The sequence below is a fragment of the Castanea sativa genome, chromosome 1 (assembly GCF_040712315.1).
Source record: "Castanea sativa cultivar Marrone di Chiusa Pesio chromosome 1, ASM4071231v1".
Taxonomy (NCBI): Eukaryota; Viridiplantae; Streptophyta; class Magnoliopsida; order Fagales; family Fagaceae; genus Castanea; species Castanea sativa.
The window spans coordinates 6,020,941-6,043,692 of record NC_134013.1 but is presented as its reverse complement, the minus strand read 5'-3'; the positions used below and the strand labels follow the sequence as shown (position 1 = coordinate 6,043,692).

The 22,752-nt window shown below is 34.2% G+C and overlaps 2 protein-coding genes across 2 annotated transcripts; one reads left to right on the top strand and one right to left on the bottom strand.

Annotated features, from left to right (window-relative positions):
* The first annotated feature begins 982 nt into the window (after positions 1-982).
* LOC142619088 (uncharacterized) lies at positions 983-13,718 on the top strand. The gene is made up of 16 exons (XM_075792157.1): positions 983-1,313; positions 2,289-2,744; positions 2,899-3,124; positions 3,227-3,472; positions 3,559-3,674; positions 4,510-4,608; positions 4,729-4,816; positions 5,725-5,954; positions 7,602-7,786; positions 8,023-8,222; positions 10,046-10,378; positions 10,494-10,595; positions 10,822-11,119; positions 11,767-11,915; positions 11,987-12,271; positions 13,248-13,718. The coding sequence occupies exons 2-16, from the start codon at positions 2,446-2,448 to the stop codon at positions 13,455-13,457; spliced, it is 3,066 nt and encodes a 1,021-aa protein (XP_075648272.1). The 5' UTR covers positions 983-1,313; positions 2,289-2,445; the 3' UTR covers positions 13,458-13,718.
* Positions 13,719-14,699: 981 nt separating this feature from the next.
* On the bottom strand, positions 14,700-16,253 carry LOC142637286 (uncharacterized). The gene is made up of 5 exons (XM_075811566.1): positions 16,066-16,253; positions 15,674-15,932; positions 15,424-15,603; positions 15,171-15,326; positions 14,700-14,960 (listed from the first exon to the last, which is right to left on the bottom strand). Exons 1-5 carry the CDS (start codon positions 16,251-16,253, stop codon positions 14,790-14,792), a joined length of 954 nt encoding a protein of 317 aa, XP_075667681.1. The 3' UTR covers positions 14,700-14,789.
* Between the last annotated feature and the right edge of the window lie 6,499 nt (positions 16,254-22,752).

Genomic DNA, 22,752 nt, shown 5'->3' with positions numbered 1-22,752 from the left:
ACCTTTATCCTATTTGGGCTTAGTAACCTCAGCAATCTTCACAGCCTAGGCCGTCAAACCATCGCCGTCGTAGTTGACTTTCTATCCTACACGTTTTTATTTTTTATAATACATTCTTCGTGTTTCTTGTTTTTTGAACATTACATGATTCTCAAATCTGATTCTCCCCTATAAAATCTTTTTCAGACTTTCGGCAGCCTCCAAAAACAGGGTGATATTATTTGGCCAAAATATAAATTACACGCTCTAACCAGTTTTTTAACTTTACTTTCATTCGATTGAATAATTTAAATTTTGAAATAATTCAATTTAGGTATTTTGTTACAAAAATTGCCATTAAGAATACAATTAACTAATGAAAAAAGATTTTTTGAAAAATAATACGTACATAAAAAAATTATATGATTTTTTAATATTAATTTTATAGTTTTTTTTTGTGTGAAAATAATATTTTTTTTAGGGCAATTGGAAAGAAAGCTTGAATTGAATAAATTTGAAACTTGAAAGACCCAATTGAATGAAAGTAAAGTTAGATAATAAAATAAATTTCAGCTAAGTTTAGAGGATACAATTTACATTTTTACGTTGAATGATGCTTACACTTTCATATTTATAGTGAAATTTACTCCTTAAATTTATGATAAATTCATTATAAATATGAAAAAAAGGAATATTATTTTACTATATTCTCCTTATAATTTAGCACGATAATTTCTCTTTCCATTAATAAAAAAATAAACTTATTCAAATTGGGCTCAAAGTCAAAAGTCAAGAAATCAATAAATACAAGTAGGTTGGCTATTCATTGAAGAAAAAGCCCGAGTCCACTCTTACGTGTCACAGACACAACCAAACCGCCTAACAACATTAACTTGGGTCTCAAACTTTGAATAAACCCAAAAAAAAAAAAAAAAAAAACATAAACTGAAGCAACCTTTCTTTCCTTCCCAATCTCCACAGTTCCATGTAATTCTAAATTCTGACACATCAATATCGTTATAAATAAACAATAATAATTTTTTTTAAATTTTAATTAAAATTTTTCTGTCAAAGAATAATTCCTAGTAGAAAGAAAGAGAGGGGGCGGTGGTTATAGGCAAGAGCTTGAAAAAAGAAAAAAGAAAAAAGAAAAAAGAATATGCCATTGCAATGTGCCTATGTTCCTCAAAAACATTCTCAGATACCATAGCGTACCACAATCCCTTATCTCTCTTTCTTATAATAATTACATAAATTTCTTCTGCTAGCACATGTTGTGTCATCTTTCTCTTCCTTCACTCTTTGTATTCTCTCATCACCGCTCTCTCTTTCAGGTACAATCTCTCTCTCTCTCTCTCTCTCTCTCTCTTTGTGAATTTGCTTTTTTTATGTTCTTGTGCTTTATAATTCTTCAATTAACTGTACGTGTCTCTCTCTGTGTCTTTGTTTGTGGCGGTTACTTTGCGGTTAAGAGTTGTGTTAGGGTTTGTACTTTATTTGATTTTTATTTTTATTTTTGTGACTGATTTGAATTCGTTATTACAACGTAGAAGAACTACGCAAATTTAGATAAAAGTGATTATATATAATGTAATATGTATGTGTGTATATATATGTAAGTAGTTAGTATGTATTGTATGGTCTCTTTATGTTGTTGTGTGCCTTTTGATTTTAATTTGAAGTGTTATGGACATTGCATTTATTGTTTAATAATTTGTTTTAATAAGTTGGAGAACCATATTATGGAACTGGTGGTTTTTTGTTTTACTCGAAATAGTTGTGAATTCGGATCAGTACTCACTGTTTGCTTAGACTTAATTTTTTTTTTTTTCTGAATTGAAGTTGATGAGATTGATTGATTGATGGAAATAATCACTAATGCTAATTCTTGAAAATTTGTTTTGCGTCTAATGTTTTTGAACTCATGACCTCACCGTCCAACCCGTTATTATGGGAGAAGGAAGTGCGAGTTGAGCTATAACTCATTGGCAAGCGCAGGATTTTTATCTTTTATTTTATTTTTAATTCCAAAAAAAAAAAAAAAGAATCCGTTAGATCACAATGTTGAGGAAATGTTGGGTCTTTAATGTTGGAGGGATGAGGGTCTGTTTTTACATGCTCGTATCTGCCTCAACTAGGAGGGCCATCAGCCTGATTAGAATGTAGTAATTGATATGTTGTTTTCTTTTCCACATGCAATTTGCTGAACTTGTCTCTTGTCCTGTGTATTTATAAGTGTAGCATTGTCAATAAATGTAATCCTTTCAAGTTATTTAATTTTTTTTTTAACAATGTGAATTTGCGCTCAGGATTCTGGAACTTGTTTCTATGGTGGTTTTGGAAATCCCAAAGAGAGTTTTAATTGCAAGGATTTGAATCAAGTGAAGTGTTGGAAATCCCAAAGAGAATTTTATTTGCAAGGCTTTGAATCAAGTGAAGTGATCCGAATAAGTGCAAGGCTGTTTAATGGGTTCTGATAAGCAGTCTGTTGGTTTACTGGAGACACTTAAAATGGAGAGAGTTAGAACAATTTTTACTCCGGCATACCCGTACCCACATGAACATTCACGGCATGCTATAATTGCTGTTGTTATAGGTTGCCTGTTTTTTATCTCATCAGATAACATCCATACTCTTGTGGAGAAGTTGGACAACAATATTAAATGGTGGTCTATGTATGGCTGTTTACTTGGTTTCTTCTATTTCTTTTCATCTCCATTTATAGGGAAGACTATTAAACCAAGCTATTCTAATTTCAGTCGGTGGTAAGTAGTTTACTCCTATCCTATGCTATTGAGTTTGCTTCTCACACTCAGATGCACACACATGTTTTATTTTTATGTATTTCTGTCACTTTTCTAGTACGGTGAACTATAAAATCTAGTGATATTAGTAATCTTTGGAAATTTACTTCTGCAGGTACATAGCCTGGATTTTAGTAGCAGCTGTGTATCATCTTCCTAGTTTTCAGTCAATGGGAGTGGATATGAGGATGAATCTGTCAATGTTTTTAACAATATTTGTCTCTTCTATTTTGTTTCTTATTGTATTCCATATTATCTTTTATGGTCTTTGGTACATTGGCCTTGTTTCACGTGTGGCTGGAAAGAGACCAGAGCTCTTGACCATTCTTCAAAATTGTGCTGTAAGTTGTGATGATGCTTTTGGTACCTCTGTGTCACATTACTGGTTTTGCCATTACATATAAACCCTGAATATCATGTTTATGCCCTTACTTTTGGTTCAGGTTCTTAGTATAGCCTGCTGTGTTTTTTATAGTCATTGTGGCAACCGTGCTATTTTGAGAGAGAGACCGCTTGAACGGAAAAACTCTAATTGGTTTGCTTTTTGGAAAAAACAAGAGCGAAACACATGGCTTGCAAAGTTCCTCCGTATGAATGAGTTGAAAGACCAGGTCTGCTCATCTTGGTTTGCTCCAGTTGGTTCAGCAAGTGATTATCCACTTTTGTCCAAATGGGTTATATATGGCGAGGTACATTTAGCATCCACTATAAGTTTTTATGCAAAACCTTTTCCCCCCATCTTTCGTTTGTAATTTTTTTCCCTTCCATTTCTCAGTTAGCTTGCAATGGCTCATGTGTTGGTTCATCGGATGGAATATCTCCCATATACTCACTATGGGCTACATTTATAGGTCTTTACATTGCCAATTATGTAGTGGAAAGGTCAACAGGGTGAGTAACAAATGTGCAGTTGATTTTATTATTTTACTGTTGTTGGTTGTTCTCTCTTGACATCAGTAGGATTTCTTGTTTTAAAGTATAGGTTTTGATGTCAAGGGTTCTCTTCTGTCTCTATTTCTGCAATTGGATTCTCACTAATAGGAATGTATGAACTGAGTACTTTCTTTCTCTTCTTTTATGTTGTTAACCTTCTGGCCTAATTATCCAATTAAGGTTGTATATAGTTGATTAATGTGAAGGTATCATTGGCTTTTTGTTGTTTTGACTGGGAGGGACTATGTAAGTAATTGCTGTGTGAATTGATGTTATTGTGTAACTGGTCTTTGAGTGGATATCCAGCTACAATCTCGGCTTATAAAGTATTGTAGCTAGGTTTTGGGTAGCATGATAGATAAATTTTGTATCCTTCTTGAGTATCTCATTAAACTGGGAATCAACCTCTCCAAAACAAATTGAGGGTAAGGCTATCTACCATGACATCTTCCAAACCCCGCAAAAAGTGGGAGCTTTGTGCAGTAGGCACTGTTGTTGTTGTTGTTTTTATTTTTTATTTTTTATTATTTACATTTTTTTATAATATTTTTATAATATCTTATTATAGATTGAGATTGGCCTGTTGAGGATGAAGTAGAAGAGAGAAATTTTTATAATTATCCAAAGATAAGAGATGTAACACTTTAAGATGGTTTATCATGTTAAATCAATCCTTTTTCTGTTGTACAATCAGTTTAGATAATGCTTATGCTTGATACTTGCTTTTACATCTCTCTCTCATTTTTCCCTCCGTTTCCTCTTCAATACTTCATTGATGTCTTACAATGAACAGGTGGGCTCTTACTCATCCTGTGTCAGTTAAAGAATATGAGAAATTCAAGAAGAAGCAAATGAAGCCTGATTTTTTGGATATGGTTCCTTGGTATTCAGGGTAAGCGCTCATTTTTTTCTTCTGCTGCCTCTGCATTGTGGGGGTGAAGGGCAGGGAGGGGGTTGCAGAAGCTGATTTTCAGTTTGTAGTTTTCACCATGCTGATGAATACATGTTGCAGGACATCAGCTGATTTATTCAAGACTGTTTTTGATCTCCTGGTATCAGTAACTGTCTTTCTTGGTCGTTTTGACATGCGTATGATGCAGGTATAAAACCTTATTTATTTATTATTTTATTCATCAAGGTTCTGTACTATGTCTTTTTCTTAAGTTACACGTTTTCTTACTTAGTGAATATCCTCTTGAAGTTTGAAAATTCATATCTATTTTAGGATATGATGTTATCAAATGAAGTACCCATAAGTAGTAATATCATTGTTAGAATTATGGTTAAGTGATTAAATTCCCCATTTCCTAACAGTTTAAGCTGGACAATTGGTAAGTTAACAATCATTATAATTTTTTATTATTTAAATTTAGAAGTTTATATATATATTTTTTGAAATTTCCCATATTTAATTTTTATGAGATGGGGAAAAAATCAGTCATATGATATCATGTTAGAAACTTTGCATATTTGGCAAGCTCCTTTTTTAGTCAATTCAGTACTTTTCATGAGTGTTGAGTTGCAGAATAGCCATCTAGATTAGTCATATACTTGTGTTAGCCATCTAGATTAAATTCACAATTTCCTAACAGCTTAAGCTTTTGAGACAATCGGTAATTTAACATGGTATCAGAACAGGAGACCTGAGTTCAATCCCTGGTTTTACTCTACCTCCCATTTAAAAAGTTAAGTTCCCACTTATTGGGTCTCTACTTATAAAGGGAAAGTTTAGGCCTATAAGTGAGGGGGAGTGTTAGACTTATGGTTAAGTGATTAAATTCACAATTTCCTAATAGTTTAAACTTTTAAGACAATCGGTAATTTAACAACTTGTTTTAATTAATTATTTGTAGTAGTTTTTTTTTTCACCAACCTCATGCTAGCCTTGTTTCAAGTTAACTCCTTCATATGAGATAATCAAGGAGTGGAGTTAATTAATAATTATTCCATCTCAATGTTGGTCTTTATGTAATTATGTCTGTTATCCTTCCCTTTCTCTGGTCATTAGGCAGCAATGAGCAAGGTTCAAGATGGAGGAGAACAAGGCGATCTTCTATATGATCATTTAAGTGAAAAGGATGAGATGTGGTTTGACTTCATGGCTGATACTGGTGATGGTGGGAACTCATCATATGCTGTGGCACGACTACTTGCTCAGCCTTCCATTTGTCTCACTAGAGGTGATTCTGTGGTTACCCTACCACGGGGAAACTTGCTACTTATTGGAGGAGATCTAGCGTGAGTTGAAAACTCTTACTTATGATTCATAACATGACGTGATTGCATGTAATTACCTTATTGGAAATTATAAGTTGACACCTATTTAGACTCATTAAAAAAAAGTTGACACCAATTTATATAATGCTTGCTGTTGATGTAACTTTTTTGGTCTTGATGATTTGTTAAAGTAAGCAATGAAATATCAGAAAATTTGAATCCTATAGTCATTATTACTAAAAAAGAATACCGGAAACGAAAATTCCAAATGATTGTGATTGTTGAACTTTATTTTATTTTTAATTTTTAATTTCAGAATTGGATACCTTAACGTCTATTGTTGGGAGCTGAATTAATCTTTAAGGTTGTGATTGGCTGAAGAATTTGAGAAATTCTTAGAATTTCCAAATTGAGGGATTCAAATTGATGGGAATTTTAATCCCATTAATCTAAATCTCTATTGTTTAGATAAGTACAATTAAGAATTTAGAAATTAGAGTACTATAATCTTTTCAATGATGATGGTAATGGTAGTGGCAATGATTTGGTGATGATGGTAGTATGGTGGTGGATGTTATGGCAAGTGGCGGAGGTAGCAACACATGATGGTGGTATCATTGACAGTGGTGCTGATTGTATTGTTATTAGCAACAGCAGTGGTAATGATGTGAAAAGCAATGGTGGGTTGTTTGAGATAATAATGGTGGTAGAAATTTGTACAATGACAGCTTCTTCCTCGATTTTTTCTTTTGGGGCTTTGTACATTCCTCCATGGAATTTGAACTTGGGCTATGTATATTTGAAAACCAAGTTCACTCTATTGTTAAAGTAAACAAGGGAAATCAATGCTGGAAATTCCAAAATTGCAACCGAGTAAAATCGTCTACATAAAAATCTCTCATGCAAACACAAAATTATTGAAATTCCAACGCTGAAAGTAACTAGACCTAAAAGAACAATCTTCAACATCACTACCACCATTGTTACATGTTTCAACTCACCATAATACTATCAGCCATACCACTTTGGCCCTACTGCCTTTATCATATGTCTGAACACCACCTCTTTACTGCCACATCAACTCCCTTTTGCCACCACTGCTTCTGCCTACTTTGTAGTGCCAACCACTCTGGCATCGATTTATAAGTGTGCTGGATTTAAGGTTTGTTCTCTTTAGAGCGCAACTCCATGCTGGCTGTTCCTGTTATCTTAGAAGTTCTTGGAATGGACTCAATGGTTACTTGTTTAGCATGTTGCAGACCGCATATTCTGGTAATTTTAGGATCACCTTATTGTAACTTTGCTTTCAGCATTTGCCATGTAAGTAGACAACTTACGGCATTTGCTTCAAATTGAATATTTTTTTTGTTTTTTTTTTGGGGGGGGGGGGGGGGGGGGAAGGTGTTGCTTAAGAGCACTCTAATTTTTATTGATGCTGAGTGTTCAATTGTCAACGGTTGAGTTTGAAGAAAAGAAGGGAAAAAAAAATCTATGGCAAGGGTAGGAGAAGAATTAATCATTATATGCTAAACTATTCACATACACACAAGTATCTCTAAATGGCATCTCCTTCCCTGTAGGGCATGTTCATTTTGTATTGTTGTGTGAGTTTTAATTATATAAAAAAAAAAACAAAGCTGAATATCATATTGTCTGGTTCTATTATAGGTACCCTAATCCGTCAGCATTCACATATGAAAGGCGCTTCTTCCGTCCTTTTGAGTATGCTCTCCAGCCTCCTCTGTGGTATAAGCCAGAGCATGTAGCTGTAAACAAGCCTGAGGTACCTTGTGGGGTGTCTGAATTGAAGCAATATGATGGACCTCAGTGTTTTGTTATTCCTGGAAACCATGGTTTGTATAAATTCTGAGTCTGAGCCTTTCATGATTTGCTTTTGTTCCTCTATAAAAGAGAAAAGTTTTTGGAATTGATTTTGTTGTTTTCATTTATGACTTATTACTGCATTTATTTGATAACATGAATTAGCATCAGCTTTTTAGACCCTGATTTTCCTCATTGAGAAGCCCTTAAACTTTGTAACCATCTAGATTGTCACTATGGTGAAATAATATTCTCTTTTTGAATGCAGATTGGTTTGATGGCCTTAATACCTTTATGAGGTATATATGTCATAAAAGCTGGTTGGGTGGGTGGTTTATGCCTCAAAAGAAGAGTTATTTTGCTTTGCAACTCCCTAAAAGGTGGTGGGTATTTGGTCTCGACCTAGCACTCCTTGGTGATATTGATGTATACCAATTCAAATTCTTTTCAGAATTAGTAAAGAACAAGGTATTTCTTCTTTTCCTTTTTTGCTATTTTAATACTTTTCTGAAAATATCACAAGTGGATGAGATTGGTGGACTGGCAATCTAACCAGATGGGATGCTTACTGCATGAGAGTTGTTTCCATGGTCCCCTTGTTATTGTCTCAATCTTGTTGGGTTGAATCTGATGCCTATAATAAATTTTTTAGAGATGGGCATATTATAATGTGTCCGTTACACATTTTGACAAGCACTATATGGAGTGCATATCGGACTTTTGTCATTGTGTCAAGACATGCCTGCTGTCACCCACTAACAGATTAACTATAGTGGATAGTGAAACACTTAATCTTGCAATGAGGGTCTAAATATATTTGCTTTGAGATGTCTATATTATTGGTCAACCCCCCCGGCTGCCGCCACTCCTCATCCCTTTTGGGGCCAAAAATTATTAAAAAAGTGGAAGGATTACCGCCTTTTAGGTTTATATTCTTGAAATGGCTGCTTGTGTCAGACGACTCACCTTTGCACTTTTGAAGTTAGTGTTAATATGTTGAAGTGTATACTATTCTTCTGGCTAAGAGTCATTAGCTTCATTTTTGGCCATCCCTGTTATTCTTATAAGAATTTGAAAGATATCAGTCTCAACTGGTGCAGGCATTGGTATTTATGCACGACCAAATCATTTTTCTCATTTTGAAATAGCTAATTTTATATATCTGGGAATCATGTAATTTTATGATGCTACTACTAACTAGTGTACATCCTTGTGTTTCCACTTTATCATAATATTTGAGCGACATAGGAAAAGCATAAGATTTGGACACAAAAATAGAATAACAGGAAAATAAAGGATAGATAACCTTGGAGTCAACACTTAGGTTTGCCTTGAATCAGCACAAAGCAAGAGAAAGCCTTTAGGAGTCAGCACTTAGGATTGGTTTGAGTGGGCTCCAGATCATTGGGAAAATTTCAATAGAAATTTTATTAATCAAAATAATCCCCTCCACCAAAGGAGTAAAATACTTTGCTTATAAGACTAATAAACCCTAATTTTAATTGAAGTAGGAAATTGTAATACTAAATAACTTGGGATCTCTCAATTATTGAATTACAAAAAATACCTTTTGACTTTAAACAAAATACTAATAACCCAATCAACCACTAGGGCCTGGAATAAAATACAATTGACTAATAAAAATACAATTGATTTGCAAAATTAAATAAGTTTAAATCAAAATGAATATTTGCTTGTGCTTCCTGCATCATTGAGTGTTCCAATGCTAATGCTCTTTCTGCTTGTGACTTTTCCCTTTGTCCACCATTGAAGTAATTTTATCATTTACGATACATCTCTTGTTTTCTGTATGTTATATGGACCTTCTTCATGGCCTGCTCCATATTTTCTTTCTGCCTTTGCTTTCTGGCAGAAGGCAAGGCGCTTGTGATGCTTTATGTAATAAGGGACTTAACCAGAGCTTTTCAGTGGGAAGCACTTCTTTTACTAAATGGCGTAGATTGCTTCTATCCTCTGTGTGCACTCAATAGGCATTTACTTATCTGCTATGATGTCTTGGACAGTTTTGTATTGAATTCTTGCTTGCTGGACATGGTGCTCATGTCGACCCCTGTTCAGGGTTTGCCTGGACAATAATAAATGCTCAAGAAAAGTTTAATGTTATGCAATTTTTTTAAGAAACTAATGCATGATCACCGTTCAAATTGCCATACAAATGATTGTGCTTACGCAAAAAAATTGGTAATCAAATATATGTGAGTATACATGTTTACTTATAAACATTTTTCCTGGTTGACCCTAACATCGTTAACTCACCTTGTTTGATCAAGGTTGGGGATGAGGACTCTGTGATCATAATGACACATGAACCAGGTTGGCTTATTGATTGGTATTGGGATGACGTGTCTGGGAAGAATATCTCACACCTGATATCTGATTATTTGAAAGGAAGGTGCAAGCTTCGAATGGCTGGGGACCTGCATCACTATATGCGCCATTCCTCTGTTAAATCAGATGGGCCAGTTCACGTGCCACACCTACTAGTAAATGGTTGTGGTGGGGCATTTCTGCATCCCACTCATGTTTTTAGTAAATTTAAAAAATTTCAAGGAGTTTCTTATGAGTGTGAGGCTGCATATCCTTCATATGTCGATTCAAGCAGGGTAAATGTGGAACATATTTTTTTGTGCTTTCATTTCCTGGATAAGACCAAGTTCAAAATTTTATCATTCTCCTTTTAATTGTTGGTGCACTAATATATTTCTCATTTTTATGCAGATTGCGCTGGGAAATATTTTGAAGTTTCGGAAGAAGAATTGGCAATTTGATTTTATTGGTGGCATTATATACTTTATATTGGTCTTTTCTATGTTCCCACAGGTGGGTTTCTGTTAAGTTCTGTGTGTATATTCATCTATGGTAGTTATCTAGATAGCGTCTTTGAACAGAGATGAGTACGGAATTTTCTTCCCCCACACAATCTCTCTTGAAAGAGCTTGTACCTTGCTGGCTTTCTCGTCTCCCTCCTTGTGTGCAAGGAGTTAATTTAGTTGCTTATAACATTACTGTGTTACTGAGAGGTGACATTTTTTTTCTCTTTTTCTAGTGCAAGCTCGATCACATCTTGCAAGAGCGTTCATTTTCAGGTCACTTGAGGAGCTTCATCGGCACAGTGTGGAGTGCTTTTATATACATGCTGGAACATTCTTATGTATCTTTAGCAGGTGCTCTGCTATTGCTAATTGTGGCAATCACATTTGTACCCCCCAAAGTGTCTCGGAAGAAAAGGGTAATAATCGGAGTTCTTCATGTTTCTGCTCACTTGGCTTCAGCTTTAATTCTTATGTTGCTGTTGGAACTGGGTGTTGAGATGTGTGTCCAGCATAAACTACTAGCAACCTCAGGTGACTTCTTTTTTTTCCTGTCATGTGTTACTTAGAAATTTGCTTGTTTCATATTTTTTTTTGGTAAGGTCTAGTAGCATTTCCAGCTTATATTACAAGCAGCAGCAAAATTTATTATTAATTTTATATGTTCTGTATGGAGATGAGGAAAGTTAATTATATTAATATCATTATTAGTTTTCTTATTAGTAATTTTCACACCTACCCAGTGGGTTTTGAACCCATATGACAAGTTTGGAGCTTGACATTTTTATGTTTATACAATCATGTGTCATGACTGCAAGAATCTAGATTTCATTTTTTTTTACTCACTACATGTTTGGTCCTCTAACAATGGGGGTAGTTTCAATTTTGTCCCTCAACTTTCAAAACCAAGTTGATTTTATCGTTAGTCAACTTTTGAGGATAAAATTGACGTGATTTTGAAGTTGAGCAACGAAATTGACAATTAATATTGAGAGACCTTTATAGAAAGTTGAAGGATGAAATTGAAACTGTGACAAATTTAATGAAACCGAAATTTTAGTTTGGCTATTTAAATTTAATTATTGTTACAACAATAGTAACAAAAACAGTGTTATGATTGAGAATTACAGTGACAGATGTGGTTTAACATGTTGATAATATCAATTTTTTTTTTATCCCAGGTTATCACACTTTATATCAGTGGTACCGCACGGTGGAAAGTGAGCACTTTCCAGACCCAACTGGCCTTCGAGCTCGTATAGAACAATGGACCCATGGCCTTTATCCAGCATGTATCAAGTATCTCATGTCTGCATTTGATATTCCAGAGGTAAGAGAATCTTTTGTGTGTTCCCAAAATGTGCTTCATATTAATCTATATTAATGGAGAAGTATAATTAGGTCATGGCTGTAACACGGAGTAACCTATGCAAGAATGGAATAGATTCGCTCTCTCGAGCCGGTGCTTATGTATATTATGCTTCAGTCTTCCTTTACTTTTGGGTCTTCTCAACCCCTGTGGTTTCCTTGGTGTTTGGAAGCTACTTATACATCTGCATAAACTGGCTTCACATACACTTCGATGAAGCCTTCTCCTCTTTAAGAATTGCTAATTATAAAGCATTCACTCGTTTCCATATCAAGTCTGATGGTGATCTTGAAGTTTTCACCCTTGCTGTTGATAAGGTGAGTAAATCATTAAGTACCTTTGATGTGATGATTTTTTTCTCCACTGACTCATTACTTTATTCCCCACTCCCTCCAATAAACTAGGATTGGAATTGCATTATATCCCAGATCACCAGCATCATAAATTTATTTTCTACTTGCTCTACCTGATGAAGTCTTTCTTACAGTCAGCCCTGTGCTTGATGTAGGAACCAAGGTCTAGAGCTAATAATTAGGTGATAATGGTTAGGGCTTTTCATCTAGTGTACCTGATTGTGGACCTTATAAAACGTGCCTCTCCCCTTTGTTCTTATATTAATTTTCTTTTAATAAACTAAGCTACTATCCTGCTTTTTGTTATGATTAGCCCAAAAACTGTTCTTATTAAAGTAGAAGGATAGCTCTTGCAATTTATAAGCAAACTTCTTGTCTTCTATATTAAAACAATGTTATGGCATTCATATTATAATTGCCCTTAGAGCTTAGCATCTTACAGCAATCAGCAAGACATCCATTATCAGCATATTCTGTGATTTTAGAGAAATTAACCAATCAAGTGAATCAAAATGTGTCAAGTGATGTCAATGGATCTTAAACTAGAGAGTGGTTTCCTTTTAAATTTTTTTGCAAGTCCTGGCCCCTGGGCATGAGCAGAATCTACTTAGCCTGTAGGGGTGAATGCCCTTGAATTACCTGACAACTAGTTCTAGCGGGTGGGGTCAGTTGTTCATAGGTTTTACTGGCTAGAAGCAAGTCCAAAGGGCTCTGTTTTAGAAAGGTTCTCTACGTTAAAAGTGGCTTGTAAGACTTCCAAGCTGGACATATTTGTGATGGTAATTGAGAAATTAAAGTTTGAAGAACACTTTGCAAAGAAACATTATATTACTGAATATGTTATAGTTCATATTAAAACTGTCGAATGCAATGACTACACATTCTTGGGAACACTTGGAAGTTGTCTAACCCTTATTACAAACGCTTTTTTGACAAGCAGGTCCCAAAGGAATGGAAGCTGGACCCTGATTGGGAAGCGGAGTCAAAAGAACCTCGGCAGTTTAGCCACCTTAATAAGTTCCCCAGCAAATGGAGTGCAGCTGCTGCTCATCAAGACCCACTTCATACTGTTAAGATCGTTGATCAATTTGTTATACAGAGAACTGATAAATCTGATATTGGATCAAGTAATGGGTCAGTCAATCAGTGACCTGTGCTTCTCAATTATAGTATTAATGTAGTCCTCACCAGAGGAGGAAGCAATGGAAAAAAAAAAAAAAATCAAAAAAAGAGGAAAAAGAAAAATTTAATGTTATACTTCTTGAGGTTCTATTTTCCAGCTGACTGCTGCCTTTAGATAGGGTGCTAAGTGCTATTAGATCTGTCTCACATGGACCCCAAGTGTTCTTAGGACTCAGATTAGGTGTCTAACTAACTGGTATTTAGTATTTACTAAATAGGTTTCTTTCTAGATTGTTGTATAGTAAAATATGCGATGGTTATTAGGATCACAGGTTGCTTTTTAATTTTTTTAATTTTATTTTTAAAATTGGTCAGGACTTGGTGTTGTGAATGCCCTAGAAGGCCAACATTGGAAAGATCTGCTTGCTTTCATATGAAATAGATGTCCGATATTTTCGTTTGCCACATAAATTGTATTATACTTTTTCTATTCTTCACAACCTTGAAAAAAAAAAACTTATATTAGATTACCTATTTTACATTTTATTTTATTTAAATAATCATCTACATTCTTTTTTTATTATCATCTTCATAAAGAGAGAGAAAGAGAGCTTTGTGAGAGCAAGAGGTGTGAGAAAAAACATTATAATAATGAAATACAAAGTTAATCATGTAAAAATTTATCTATCTTTAACTTGACTAATACATGTGATTTTGAAGTTTAAATTTGTAAAATTGAGCATTATATTTTTAATATTTTGCATTGTCTGGTGCTAATGTTCTTGATAACAACCTTTTTGTCTCTATTTTTTTTCCATGTTTTTGTAAGTGACAAGTGTTAAGGCAATATTTCAGCCCAAAAAAGAAAAAGTTTCAAATAGTCATTCTCTTTTTTTTTCCCCATGTTTTTGTAAGTGACAACAAGTGTTAAGGTAATATTTCAGCCCCAAAAAAGAAAAAGTTTCAAATAAATATTCGTTTTTCCCTGCAATGGGTCACGGTGGTTCTAAAATTTTCTGCTGGAGAGTAATGCAAAATAATAGTAAGCCACATTCTGAATTCCTTGAGTTTCCTCACAAGGGAAAAAAAAAACTGAATCTTGCTGTGGATTCTCCATTAATTCCTCTGGTTTATCTACAAGTATGCTGCAAATGGACAAAATCTTGCAAATGTGCATTAACAAGATAAACATTCTAAAAAGAGGTACACTAATTAACAGAACCTAAAAGACTTTAGGATCTACAAGGTTCAGTGTGCTTTCTTGCTATAGCCAAAATTGTTTGCGATAAATTATGACAAACTTTGATTTGCCGAGTTGTAATCTACAAAATATCTAGTGCTGTTTGGAAGACTACCTACATTAGTTTTCATAGAGGAATCTCTCATATGGTGTCCCTTCCAATGCTTCTCGGACAGCTTCCCAGTTTTGAATTTGCATCGACAAGGGGGCTGTGTGTATCTTGACTTGACTGCTCGAAAGCTCTCTGTATGGCAACTTTAGAAATTCTTGGACCTCCTTAAGGTTAAGGTTCTGCGCAGAATGAAAGTCATATAGACATTACAATTTGACATAGGAAAAGGGAAGTGCGGCTCATAAGTTTGCTCATATATAAGCTAACTATGCGGTCAAGAGTCTTGTAGCTTAACTAATACTCTCTAATGTTTCCAACATAGACATTTAGGGTTCTCCTTCAGCCATATTGTTGAAACTATCTAATTGTAAAAAATAAAAAAAGCTAACCGTGCGGTTGTTGATAAGATCCTCGTAGTAGAGAACCATGTGGCGGGTTCTCTTAAAGAAATCTATAGCCTCGGCAGTTTCCTCCACTTCTTGTCGCAGCTCGGATAAAAGTAATGTTGCATTGATTGTTGGCTTGTATTTTGCTAGTATACGAGCCTGCAATCCATATAACTGTGAGATTAATTACCACTTAAAAGGTGAAACTCACGTACATGTGTTTTGTTTATGTAGAGAGAGAGAGAGAGAGAGAGACCTCCACTTGCGAGTAAACATGAGACTGGTGGGTTCCATTGAGTGGCCTAGCATCTTTGTCATGGGAGTTTGCAAGCACAGAGATCATTCTGCGCAGTATGTTCTTTCTAAAGAGGAATATTGATGAAATTCCTCTCTTCTTAAAGTACTTCAGTATCTGTCTGCGATGCCGGTAAAATCCCTGCCAAGTATTAAGCAAATTAGGAGATAAGTACTTCTATCTGTAATCCAACTTCTACTATGCTATTCACCTGATTAATCATCCATTTGAACCCAACCGCAGCTGTGCACTCATTCTTGGAAGCACTACTGAACCAATCAAGTCTATAAACTTCGTTCATTGTCTTCACAATAGTAGTGATATTAGTCCTCCTCTCTCTAGGTGTAAAAACTTCTCCATTTGAGGTTACATTAATATGACTATTTAATAATGTCTCAAACCAGCCACTCCCGGTTCTTTGCAATGACAAAATGGCAAAGAACCGGACCGGATTGCATGCACATTCCCCCCTGTAAAAGAATAAATGCAATAATATTATATATGTTTGACAAATCTAAATTGAAAATTTTACAATTATCCAAGATAGAGTACATGTGTAACTTATCAATAAAAAAAAAAAAAAAAAAGACTATATATGGGCACCTGTTATATGTTTTGGGTTTGGGATAATGCACATAGGGAATCTCAGATGGTTTAATATTTGTAGCATTACACTGCTGGTCCATCACTTTAATGTTTAGCAATTCGGCTATTTTATAGGCGCTTATTTGGATTGAATAGATTGAGCAAATGTAAACTCCACAAGCCATGACAAAAAGGAGAATCACCATCATCCTCAATATCAATGGAGGTTTCTTAGGAGGCCTTATGACCGCTCTATCCTGTAATTTATGGATTACCAAGATGTTACTCAATAATAGATAGAGGCTACAACAAAACAACAAGCTTATGAATTAGTAATTGGAAGAAAACAAGAAGATATATGATATAGGTAACAAGAATCGTAGAAAACATTACAATTGGCAAGCTAGCTTACTGTGGCTTCCATCTAAAAATTTCCAGAAAAGGATAAAAAGAGATGAAAGGAAAGTATGATTTTAAATGGATTCTGGGTTTCATTCTATTTGTACACGCTTGAGAAAAATAAAACAAAAGAAATGACCAAAGTCGGGCTTTTGCTTGAAAAAATCAGATCAAGGCAAGCATATTCTGTTACTGATATTTGAAAAAAAGAAAAAGAAATATGGTTGAGGCATCATTAAGTCGATAATCTAATTCGTGATGTTATACTGTTAGACTTCAAGTCTTTTGGATAATAAATATTGCTACAATATGAGTTTAAAGGCTTTTTAGCGAAATGAAGAGAGAAGTAAAATTTGGCAAGTACCTAATTGCTCAGAAAAATGGTACCCATGATTGCTAAATTTGCATGAGAGAGGGGAAAGAAAATGGAGTTGAAATTTGGCATCCATATTACAAATTCAATTCCAATTCCCAAAGCTGCCCGAGCTTGAAAAAACTAGCTTCTGTTGTTACCTTTTTTTTATTAGTTAACAGGTGTCTTAAGTAATAGTTAATAATTTATTTTAAGAAAGTTTTAATAAAATTTTTATGAGAAATAAAAAAAATTGTCAAAAGCTAACATTAAAAACTAGTTCTCAAGAAAAGCTTTGGGAATTGGGATTGAGCTTGGTATCGGAGTAATTTTTTGACCGCAAATTATTCCACAACTTTTTTGCCACAACTCTAATGTGGCAGATTATGAGTGGTTAACTATCATTTACACATGAACCTATCATTTTTTCTTTATCAATTATATTCTGTCACGTCACAGTTGTAGCAAGAAGTTGTGAAAAATTATGTGGTCCTAGACTTTTCCTTTGGTAATGTGGCCATTCAACTTCTTTTTTTTTTTTTTTTTTTTTTCTCTCCTCTATCCTATGTCAACATCTCTCTTCATTTAGCTAAAAGATTTAGCACAATAAACATAAAGCCTATAAACTAATTCAGATTTTAGCAATATTAACCTAAAAAACTCTCCTTTCTTCGCGGTTTATGTTTTGAGATGAACCCAAAAGTAATAATCTTTGAAAAGTTGATAAGTGCATGTAAAAGAATATATATATATATATATATATATATTCCAGCGTGGAGTGTAGCAACTAGCATTTTTTTTCTTCCTTCAAATTCCTAGTTTAAAGAATTATCAACAAGCTATGTATATATCTTTTTTATTTTTACTTTTTTATACAAGATAAAATTTTATTCTAGCCTAATTTAAGGATATATATATACGTGTGAAACTCTCTCTGAAAGACTTGAATCTGAATTTTTACCCCTCACTCCACGAGAACTTTATACTTGTAAAGTGACCATTAAGCCAAAATAATTGATATCTGAAATATGAGTCAATAGGTTACCAAAATAATTTCTGTAATTAAACTAAATGTATACAAACTTACAAAGTTGTTAACTTCCAGCAATCTTCCTTGCCTCTCTTTATCTTCAATACGTCTCTTCATTTTCTTTTCTATTGATCACTCCTGATCTACATGCAGGTAACAGTGTTCTCTCTATCTCAAGAATTTCCTTTTGAATTTGTTGAGCCTGTATGTTCGTTAATCTGATTTGGTTGCTTTTAAATTCGAGCAATTAATGCTTCTGTATACGTGATCTAGTTCTGATCTTCCATGTGATTTCATTATGTGAACCTTTTATAAATCAAACATGTATGCTTGTTTCTCTCTCTCTCTCTCTCATTTGTGGAATCCATTGTTATTTTCTTCGTTAAAAGAATTATCATTGCTGTTATATATAGTATTTATTTATATTTAGGTTAAATTGTATACTTGTCAAGTTGTCATTCAACATTTCACCTCTGTTCTAAAGTCATTTTTAGACTTCAAAATATTTAAAAGATGTACTAAATCTCATTTATCGGATTAAAAATGCTAAAATAGCAAAAGAAATCCATGAGAATATGTCCCCTAAAATAGCAAACGAAATCCATGAGATTATGTCACCTTAAAAAAAAAAAAAAGACTATTTAATAATGTCTCAAACCAGCCACACTTGGATCTTTGTGTTGGGTTAAAATGAATTGACCCCTTTGCAAATTTAATAATTATCTAAGTTAATTAATTAGTCAAATTACATGCAATAGCATAGTAGCATAAACAAATCACTAAATAACTAAATGCAGCAGAAAATAAATTTGACACAGGTGATTTGTTTACGAATTGGGAAAACTACCAAGGCAAAACCCCATCGGGTGAATTTAAGGTCACCACTCCCGAGAATCCACTATTATCAATTAAAAGCGGTTACACGTATAATAAATCTTACCAAATCTTTTGGCCTATCTTGAAATACCAATCTACAGTTGAACCTTTTCTCCAATGCCTAATTAGACTTGTATTGTAGTGGCAATTTCTCCGTTCAATGCACAAATCCTAGTACATGACTAACTAATGATGCACGGATCCTAGTACGTGACTAATTCCATAACTAGAAGAAGATGTTGGTTGCAAAGTTCATCAGTTCATCAACAATGAAAATCAGAAAGCTCCGTGGTCACAAAACCCTTGGTGTAAAGACGCTGTAGTTTCTACAGAGAGAATGATGAACTAGAGCAATTTCTGTCTCCGGTCACACAATGCATGTAGGTATACACCAATTCCTTGTGCAACGACCTTTAAAATAATCTTTATATATGTCTAGGGTTGTGAGAAAGGAAACTCTACACAAATACATATGGATATGCGTGTAATTAAATCTGAAAAGTCTGATTTTATAATTCTTGACAGATACAGCTTGTGTCGAGCTTCAACATTAAATCTCGATAGATATAGCTTTTGTCGAGACTTCCGTCGAGTTTTAATGAATAACACTTCTTCACTTGTTTTTTGATCAGATTTGCATGGTTTTAACATTTTTTTTTTATAGTAAACTTGGTTTTAACACTTAACTTGAACAATATGTTTCTTGAAGTCTTAAACCATCCTAAATCTACCCAATTACAAGTAAAGTGCATTTTGTCAAAGGATTAACCAATTACATCAAATATGTCCCTAACACTTATCGGACCCGATTGCATGCACATTTGACATGAATCCTTGTAAAAGAATGAAGCCAATATTATATATATGTTTGACAAATCTAAATTGAGAAATTTACAATTAACCAAGATAGCATGTGTATGTAAACACAAAATTTCCCAATTGCAGAAAATCAAACAATTAAAAAGAAATATGGTTTGCAAATATAAATTTGTATTGATGACAAATGAGTACAATCTCTACTTCAAATTTTTTTTTTTTTTTAACAAAAAAATACCCTTTGACTCTATCTTCAATTCGAACAAGGAATCTTCTTGCCTTTAGTTGGAAGATGGATTGAATGATCTCTACAACAAATCTCTAGCTTTAAGCTTATTAGAGATTTATTGTTCTTCAAGTCTTCGAATGTGAAGGCTCTTAGGTTGAAGTTCTTTGATTTTAGAGGCTTGATCCATTGAGCTTCAAAGATTTGGGTTTGTTGAAGTTTATGGAAGCTTTTTACCTTACTTCCAATAGAACTTCAAAGAACTCGAACAAGAGATCTTCTTGACTTTGGTTGGAAAATGGATTGAACAGTCTTCACAATGAATCTCTAGCCTTAAGCTTGTTAGAGATTTGTTGCCCTTAAAGTTCTTCAAGCAAGCCCTTTGAATGTTTTTCAAGTTCTTCAAAGATTCTTGAGACCTACCCCAATTCACCATATCCCCGTTCTTGATCCACGGCCTCGCCGTCGTGCCTGCAAGCCCCTCTGCCAGTGAAGGTAGTTTCTCATCTACTTCACCTTCGTTCTCTCTCTCACTCATCAGACCCATCCCTTTTCCTCCTCCGATTTTGTTTAGCTTCGATCTGAGCTCATCAACTCACACTTCTTCCACCCAGCGCACCTCAAGCCTTCGACGACCCACACAGTCGCTGCCTTAAATTTTTTTTTTAAAAAAAATTGTAAAATAACATTTTTTTTTCTTGGGTTTTGGAGGATTGGTGGTTGGGATGAATCACGTGTTTTAGTGGTGGTGGGTTGGGGGTGAGTTTAAGCGTTGATGGTGTTCGATTGGGGGTGGTGGATCATTGGCTAGGGTGGTTTGTGGGTTTCAATGGTGGTGGGTTATGGGTTTTGGTAGTGGGTTTTGATATTGATTTTGAGATTAATGGGTTTTGATTTTAATTATGTTTTTTCAGATTATTGGTTATGTGGTGGTTGGGCTTGTAGTGGCCGGTGGTGGTTGGGTTTATGGTGGTGATTGTGGTTGTTGGGTTTTTAAAAAATAGGTTTTTACATGCCATACTAAATGATGGGACTGACGAAGTTAAACATCGACGAGGTAGCCTTTACGGACGAACATGACCAATTATCCGCATCATCAGAGAAAGAGTTAATGTCATTCAATGCTACCAATAAAGCCTCAATCGTTACAAGACTAACTGGACGAACCGGTGGAAATATATTAAAAACCATTACTGCACTAGAGACGTTATCAGGGGAGTCATTAACACCCCAACGGCTATGATCTCCAAGGGTATATAAAACCCTCACAACACCAAAACAAGGTACGAAAACAACATCACAACCCATACTAAGTTATTCTTGATATTTTGACTATCACCTTCTTTCACACTGACTTTGCCATCGGAGGCGTTGTGACAGGTACCAAACTGGTGACCATTTGAATAAGTTCTTGCTCCCGTAGGTTCGTCAGAGTACTACCTGGAACCGTCTGGACGAATCCCATAGAAGGAGACGAGATTCTGCTTCATCACCAAACAATAAATATACTTTTCCAGCAAATTTTCTAAAACACAAACAAACATTTACATAAAATATTTTCAATTGAAAATATTTTCCTTTACATAAAATATTTTCAATTGAAAATATTTTACAATCGGAAAACATTTTACATTTTGCCAAACACAGCCTTAGTACTTTTGGTGATTTGTTGATGCCTTCACAATTTGCATGCAATTGAACTTAATTAATCAACTTGGGTAAATTGAATTAATTAAAGAGGATTAAGCTATCTTAACCCAACAAATAATAAATTAGCATGAGATGGGTTTATTCATTTAGGATGAGTAAAACATGTACTCGTATTTTTCTCAACTTTTTAAGGTGAGAAAAATATTCGTGCGGGACAAAACATAATAGGACTGGTTCGACGGGTAAGGAATTTATGCCATTCCTAAAATACAGAGACTTTTGTTGCCAAACTTAAAATAATAAATATAGCATATGGGAGTTCAATGATGCACTGAGGGTCCATAGGGAAGGTCTGCAATGTTGAAGGTTCAAATAATTGGATCCCACTGATTAATCATACATAAACCAATTTTAGCTGAAGGACCATATTTTTGTTGCATGTACTAGTCAATAAATAAAAGCAAAATGCCAAAATTCAAGTCCATCTTCCCCCGTCTAAAGTCATAAAAAAAAAAAATTGTTTAAAAGAAAAAGAGAGCGGGATGCTACAAGAGGACTTCTCAAGAAGTACATATAATAAACAACTGCAACTATATAAATGAATAAGTTAGCATTATAAAACAAAAACTATATAAACAAATAGAAATAATTATTTCATTCGCATTATTGTTGGTTCCTAGTTAAAACTGCCTTTCTATATAAGTCATATATTATCATATCGAGGTTGCAGCTAGAAGTCCTATGTGTTATCATGGGTCTGAATATATGAATGTAACTAGCTAGTCCACATACAGGTGATCGTGTGAAATGTTTCTGAAAAAAAAGAAAATGAAAAAAAAAAGAGGTTTCGTGTGAAATTACTGATCGGATAAATGTAAACTTCTTTTTGTGATTTTCTTTTTGCTATTTTTTTTTGCATGTTAAGAGCTTTTTAATTCAACTGCTATATTTTGCTATTTCTAATAAATATGTCTTAGGTTCAAATTTATCCTCTCACATTGTAACAGACATGGCTTGGGTTCAGTATTACGTGCACCAAACTTGATACGACATCGCCACATGTTTACATTTTGCATATCATATCAAATCCAGTACACAAGATAAAGTGCATTGAAAGCTCTCACCAATATAGCTATAAGATTGTAAACCTTCTCTAATCTTTATTTGTTTTTGTACTGGGTCTGAAGTGAAAATTTCTAATTTTATATATACATACATATATATATATATATATATATATATATATATATATATATTTTTTTTTTTAAAGCTGACAAGAATGGTTGTTCAGCAGAGTATCGTTTTCACTTATCACGTAATTAGTTCTAGTACAATATAAAATATTACAATTTTTAT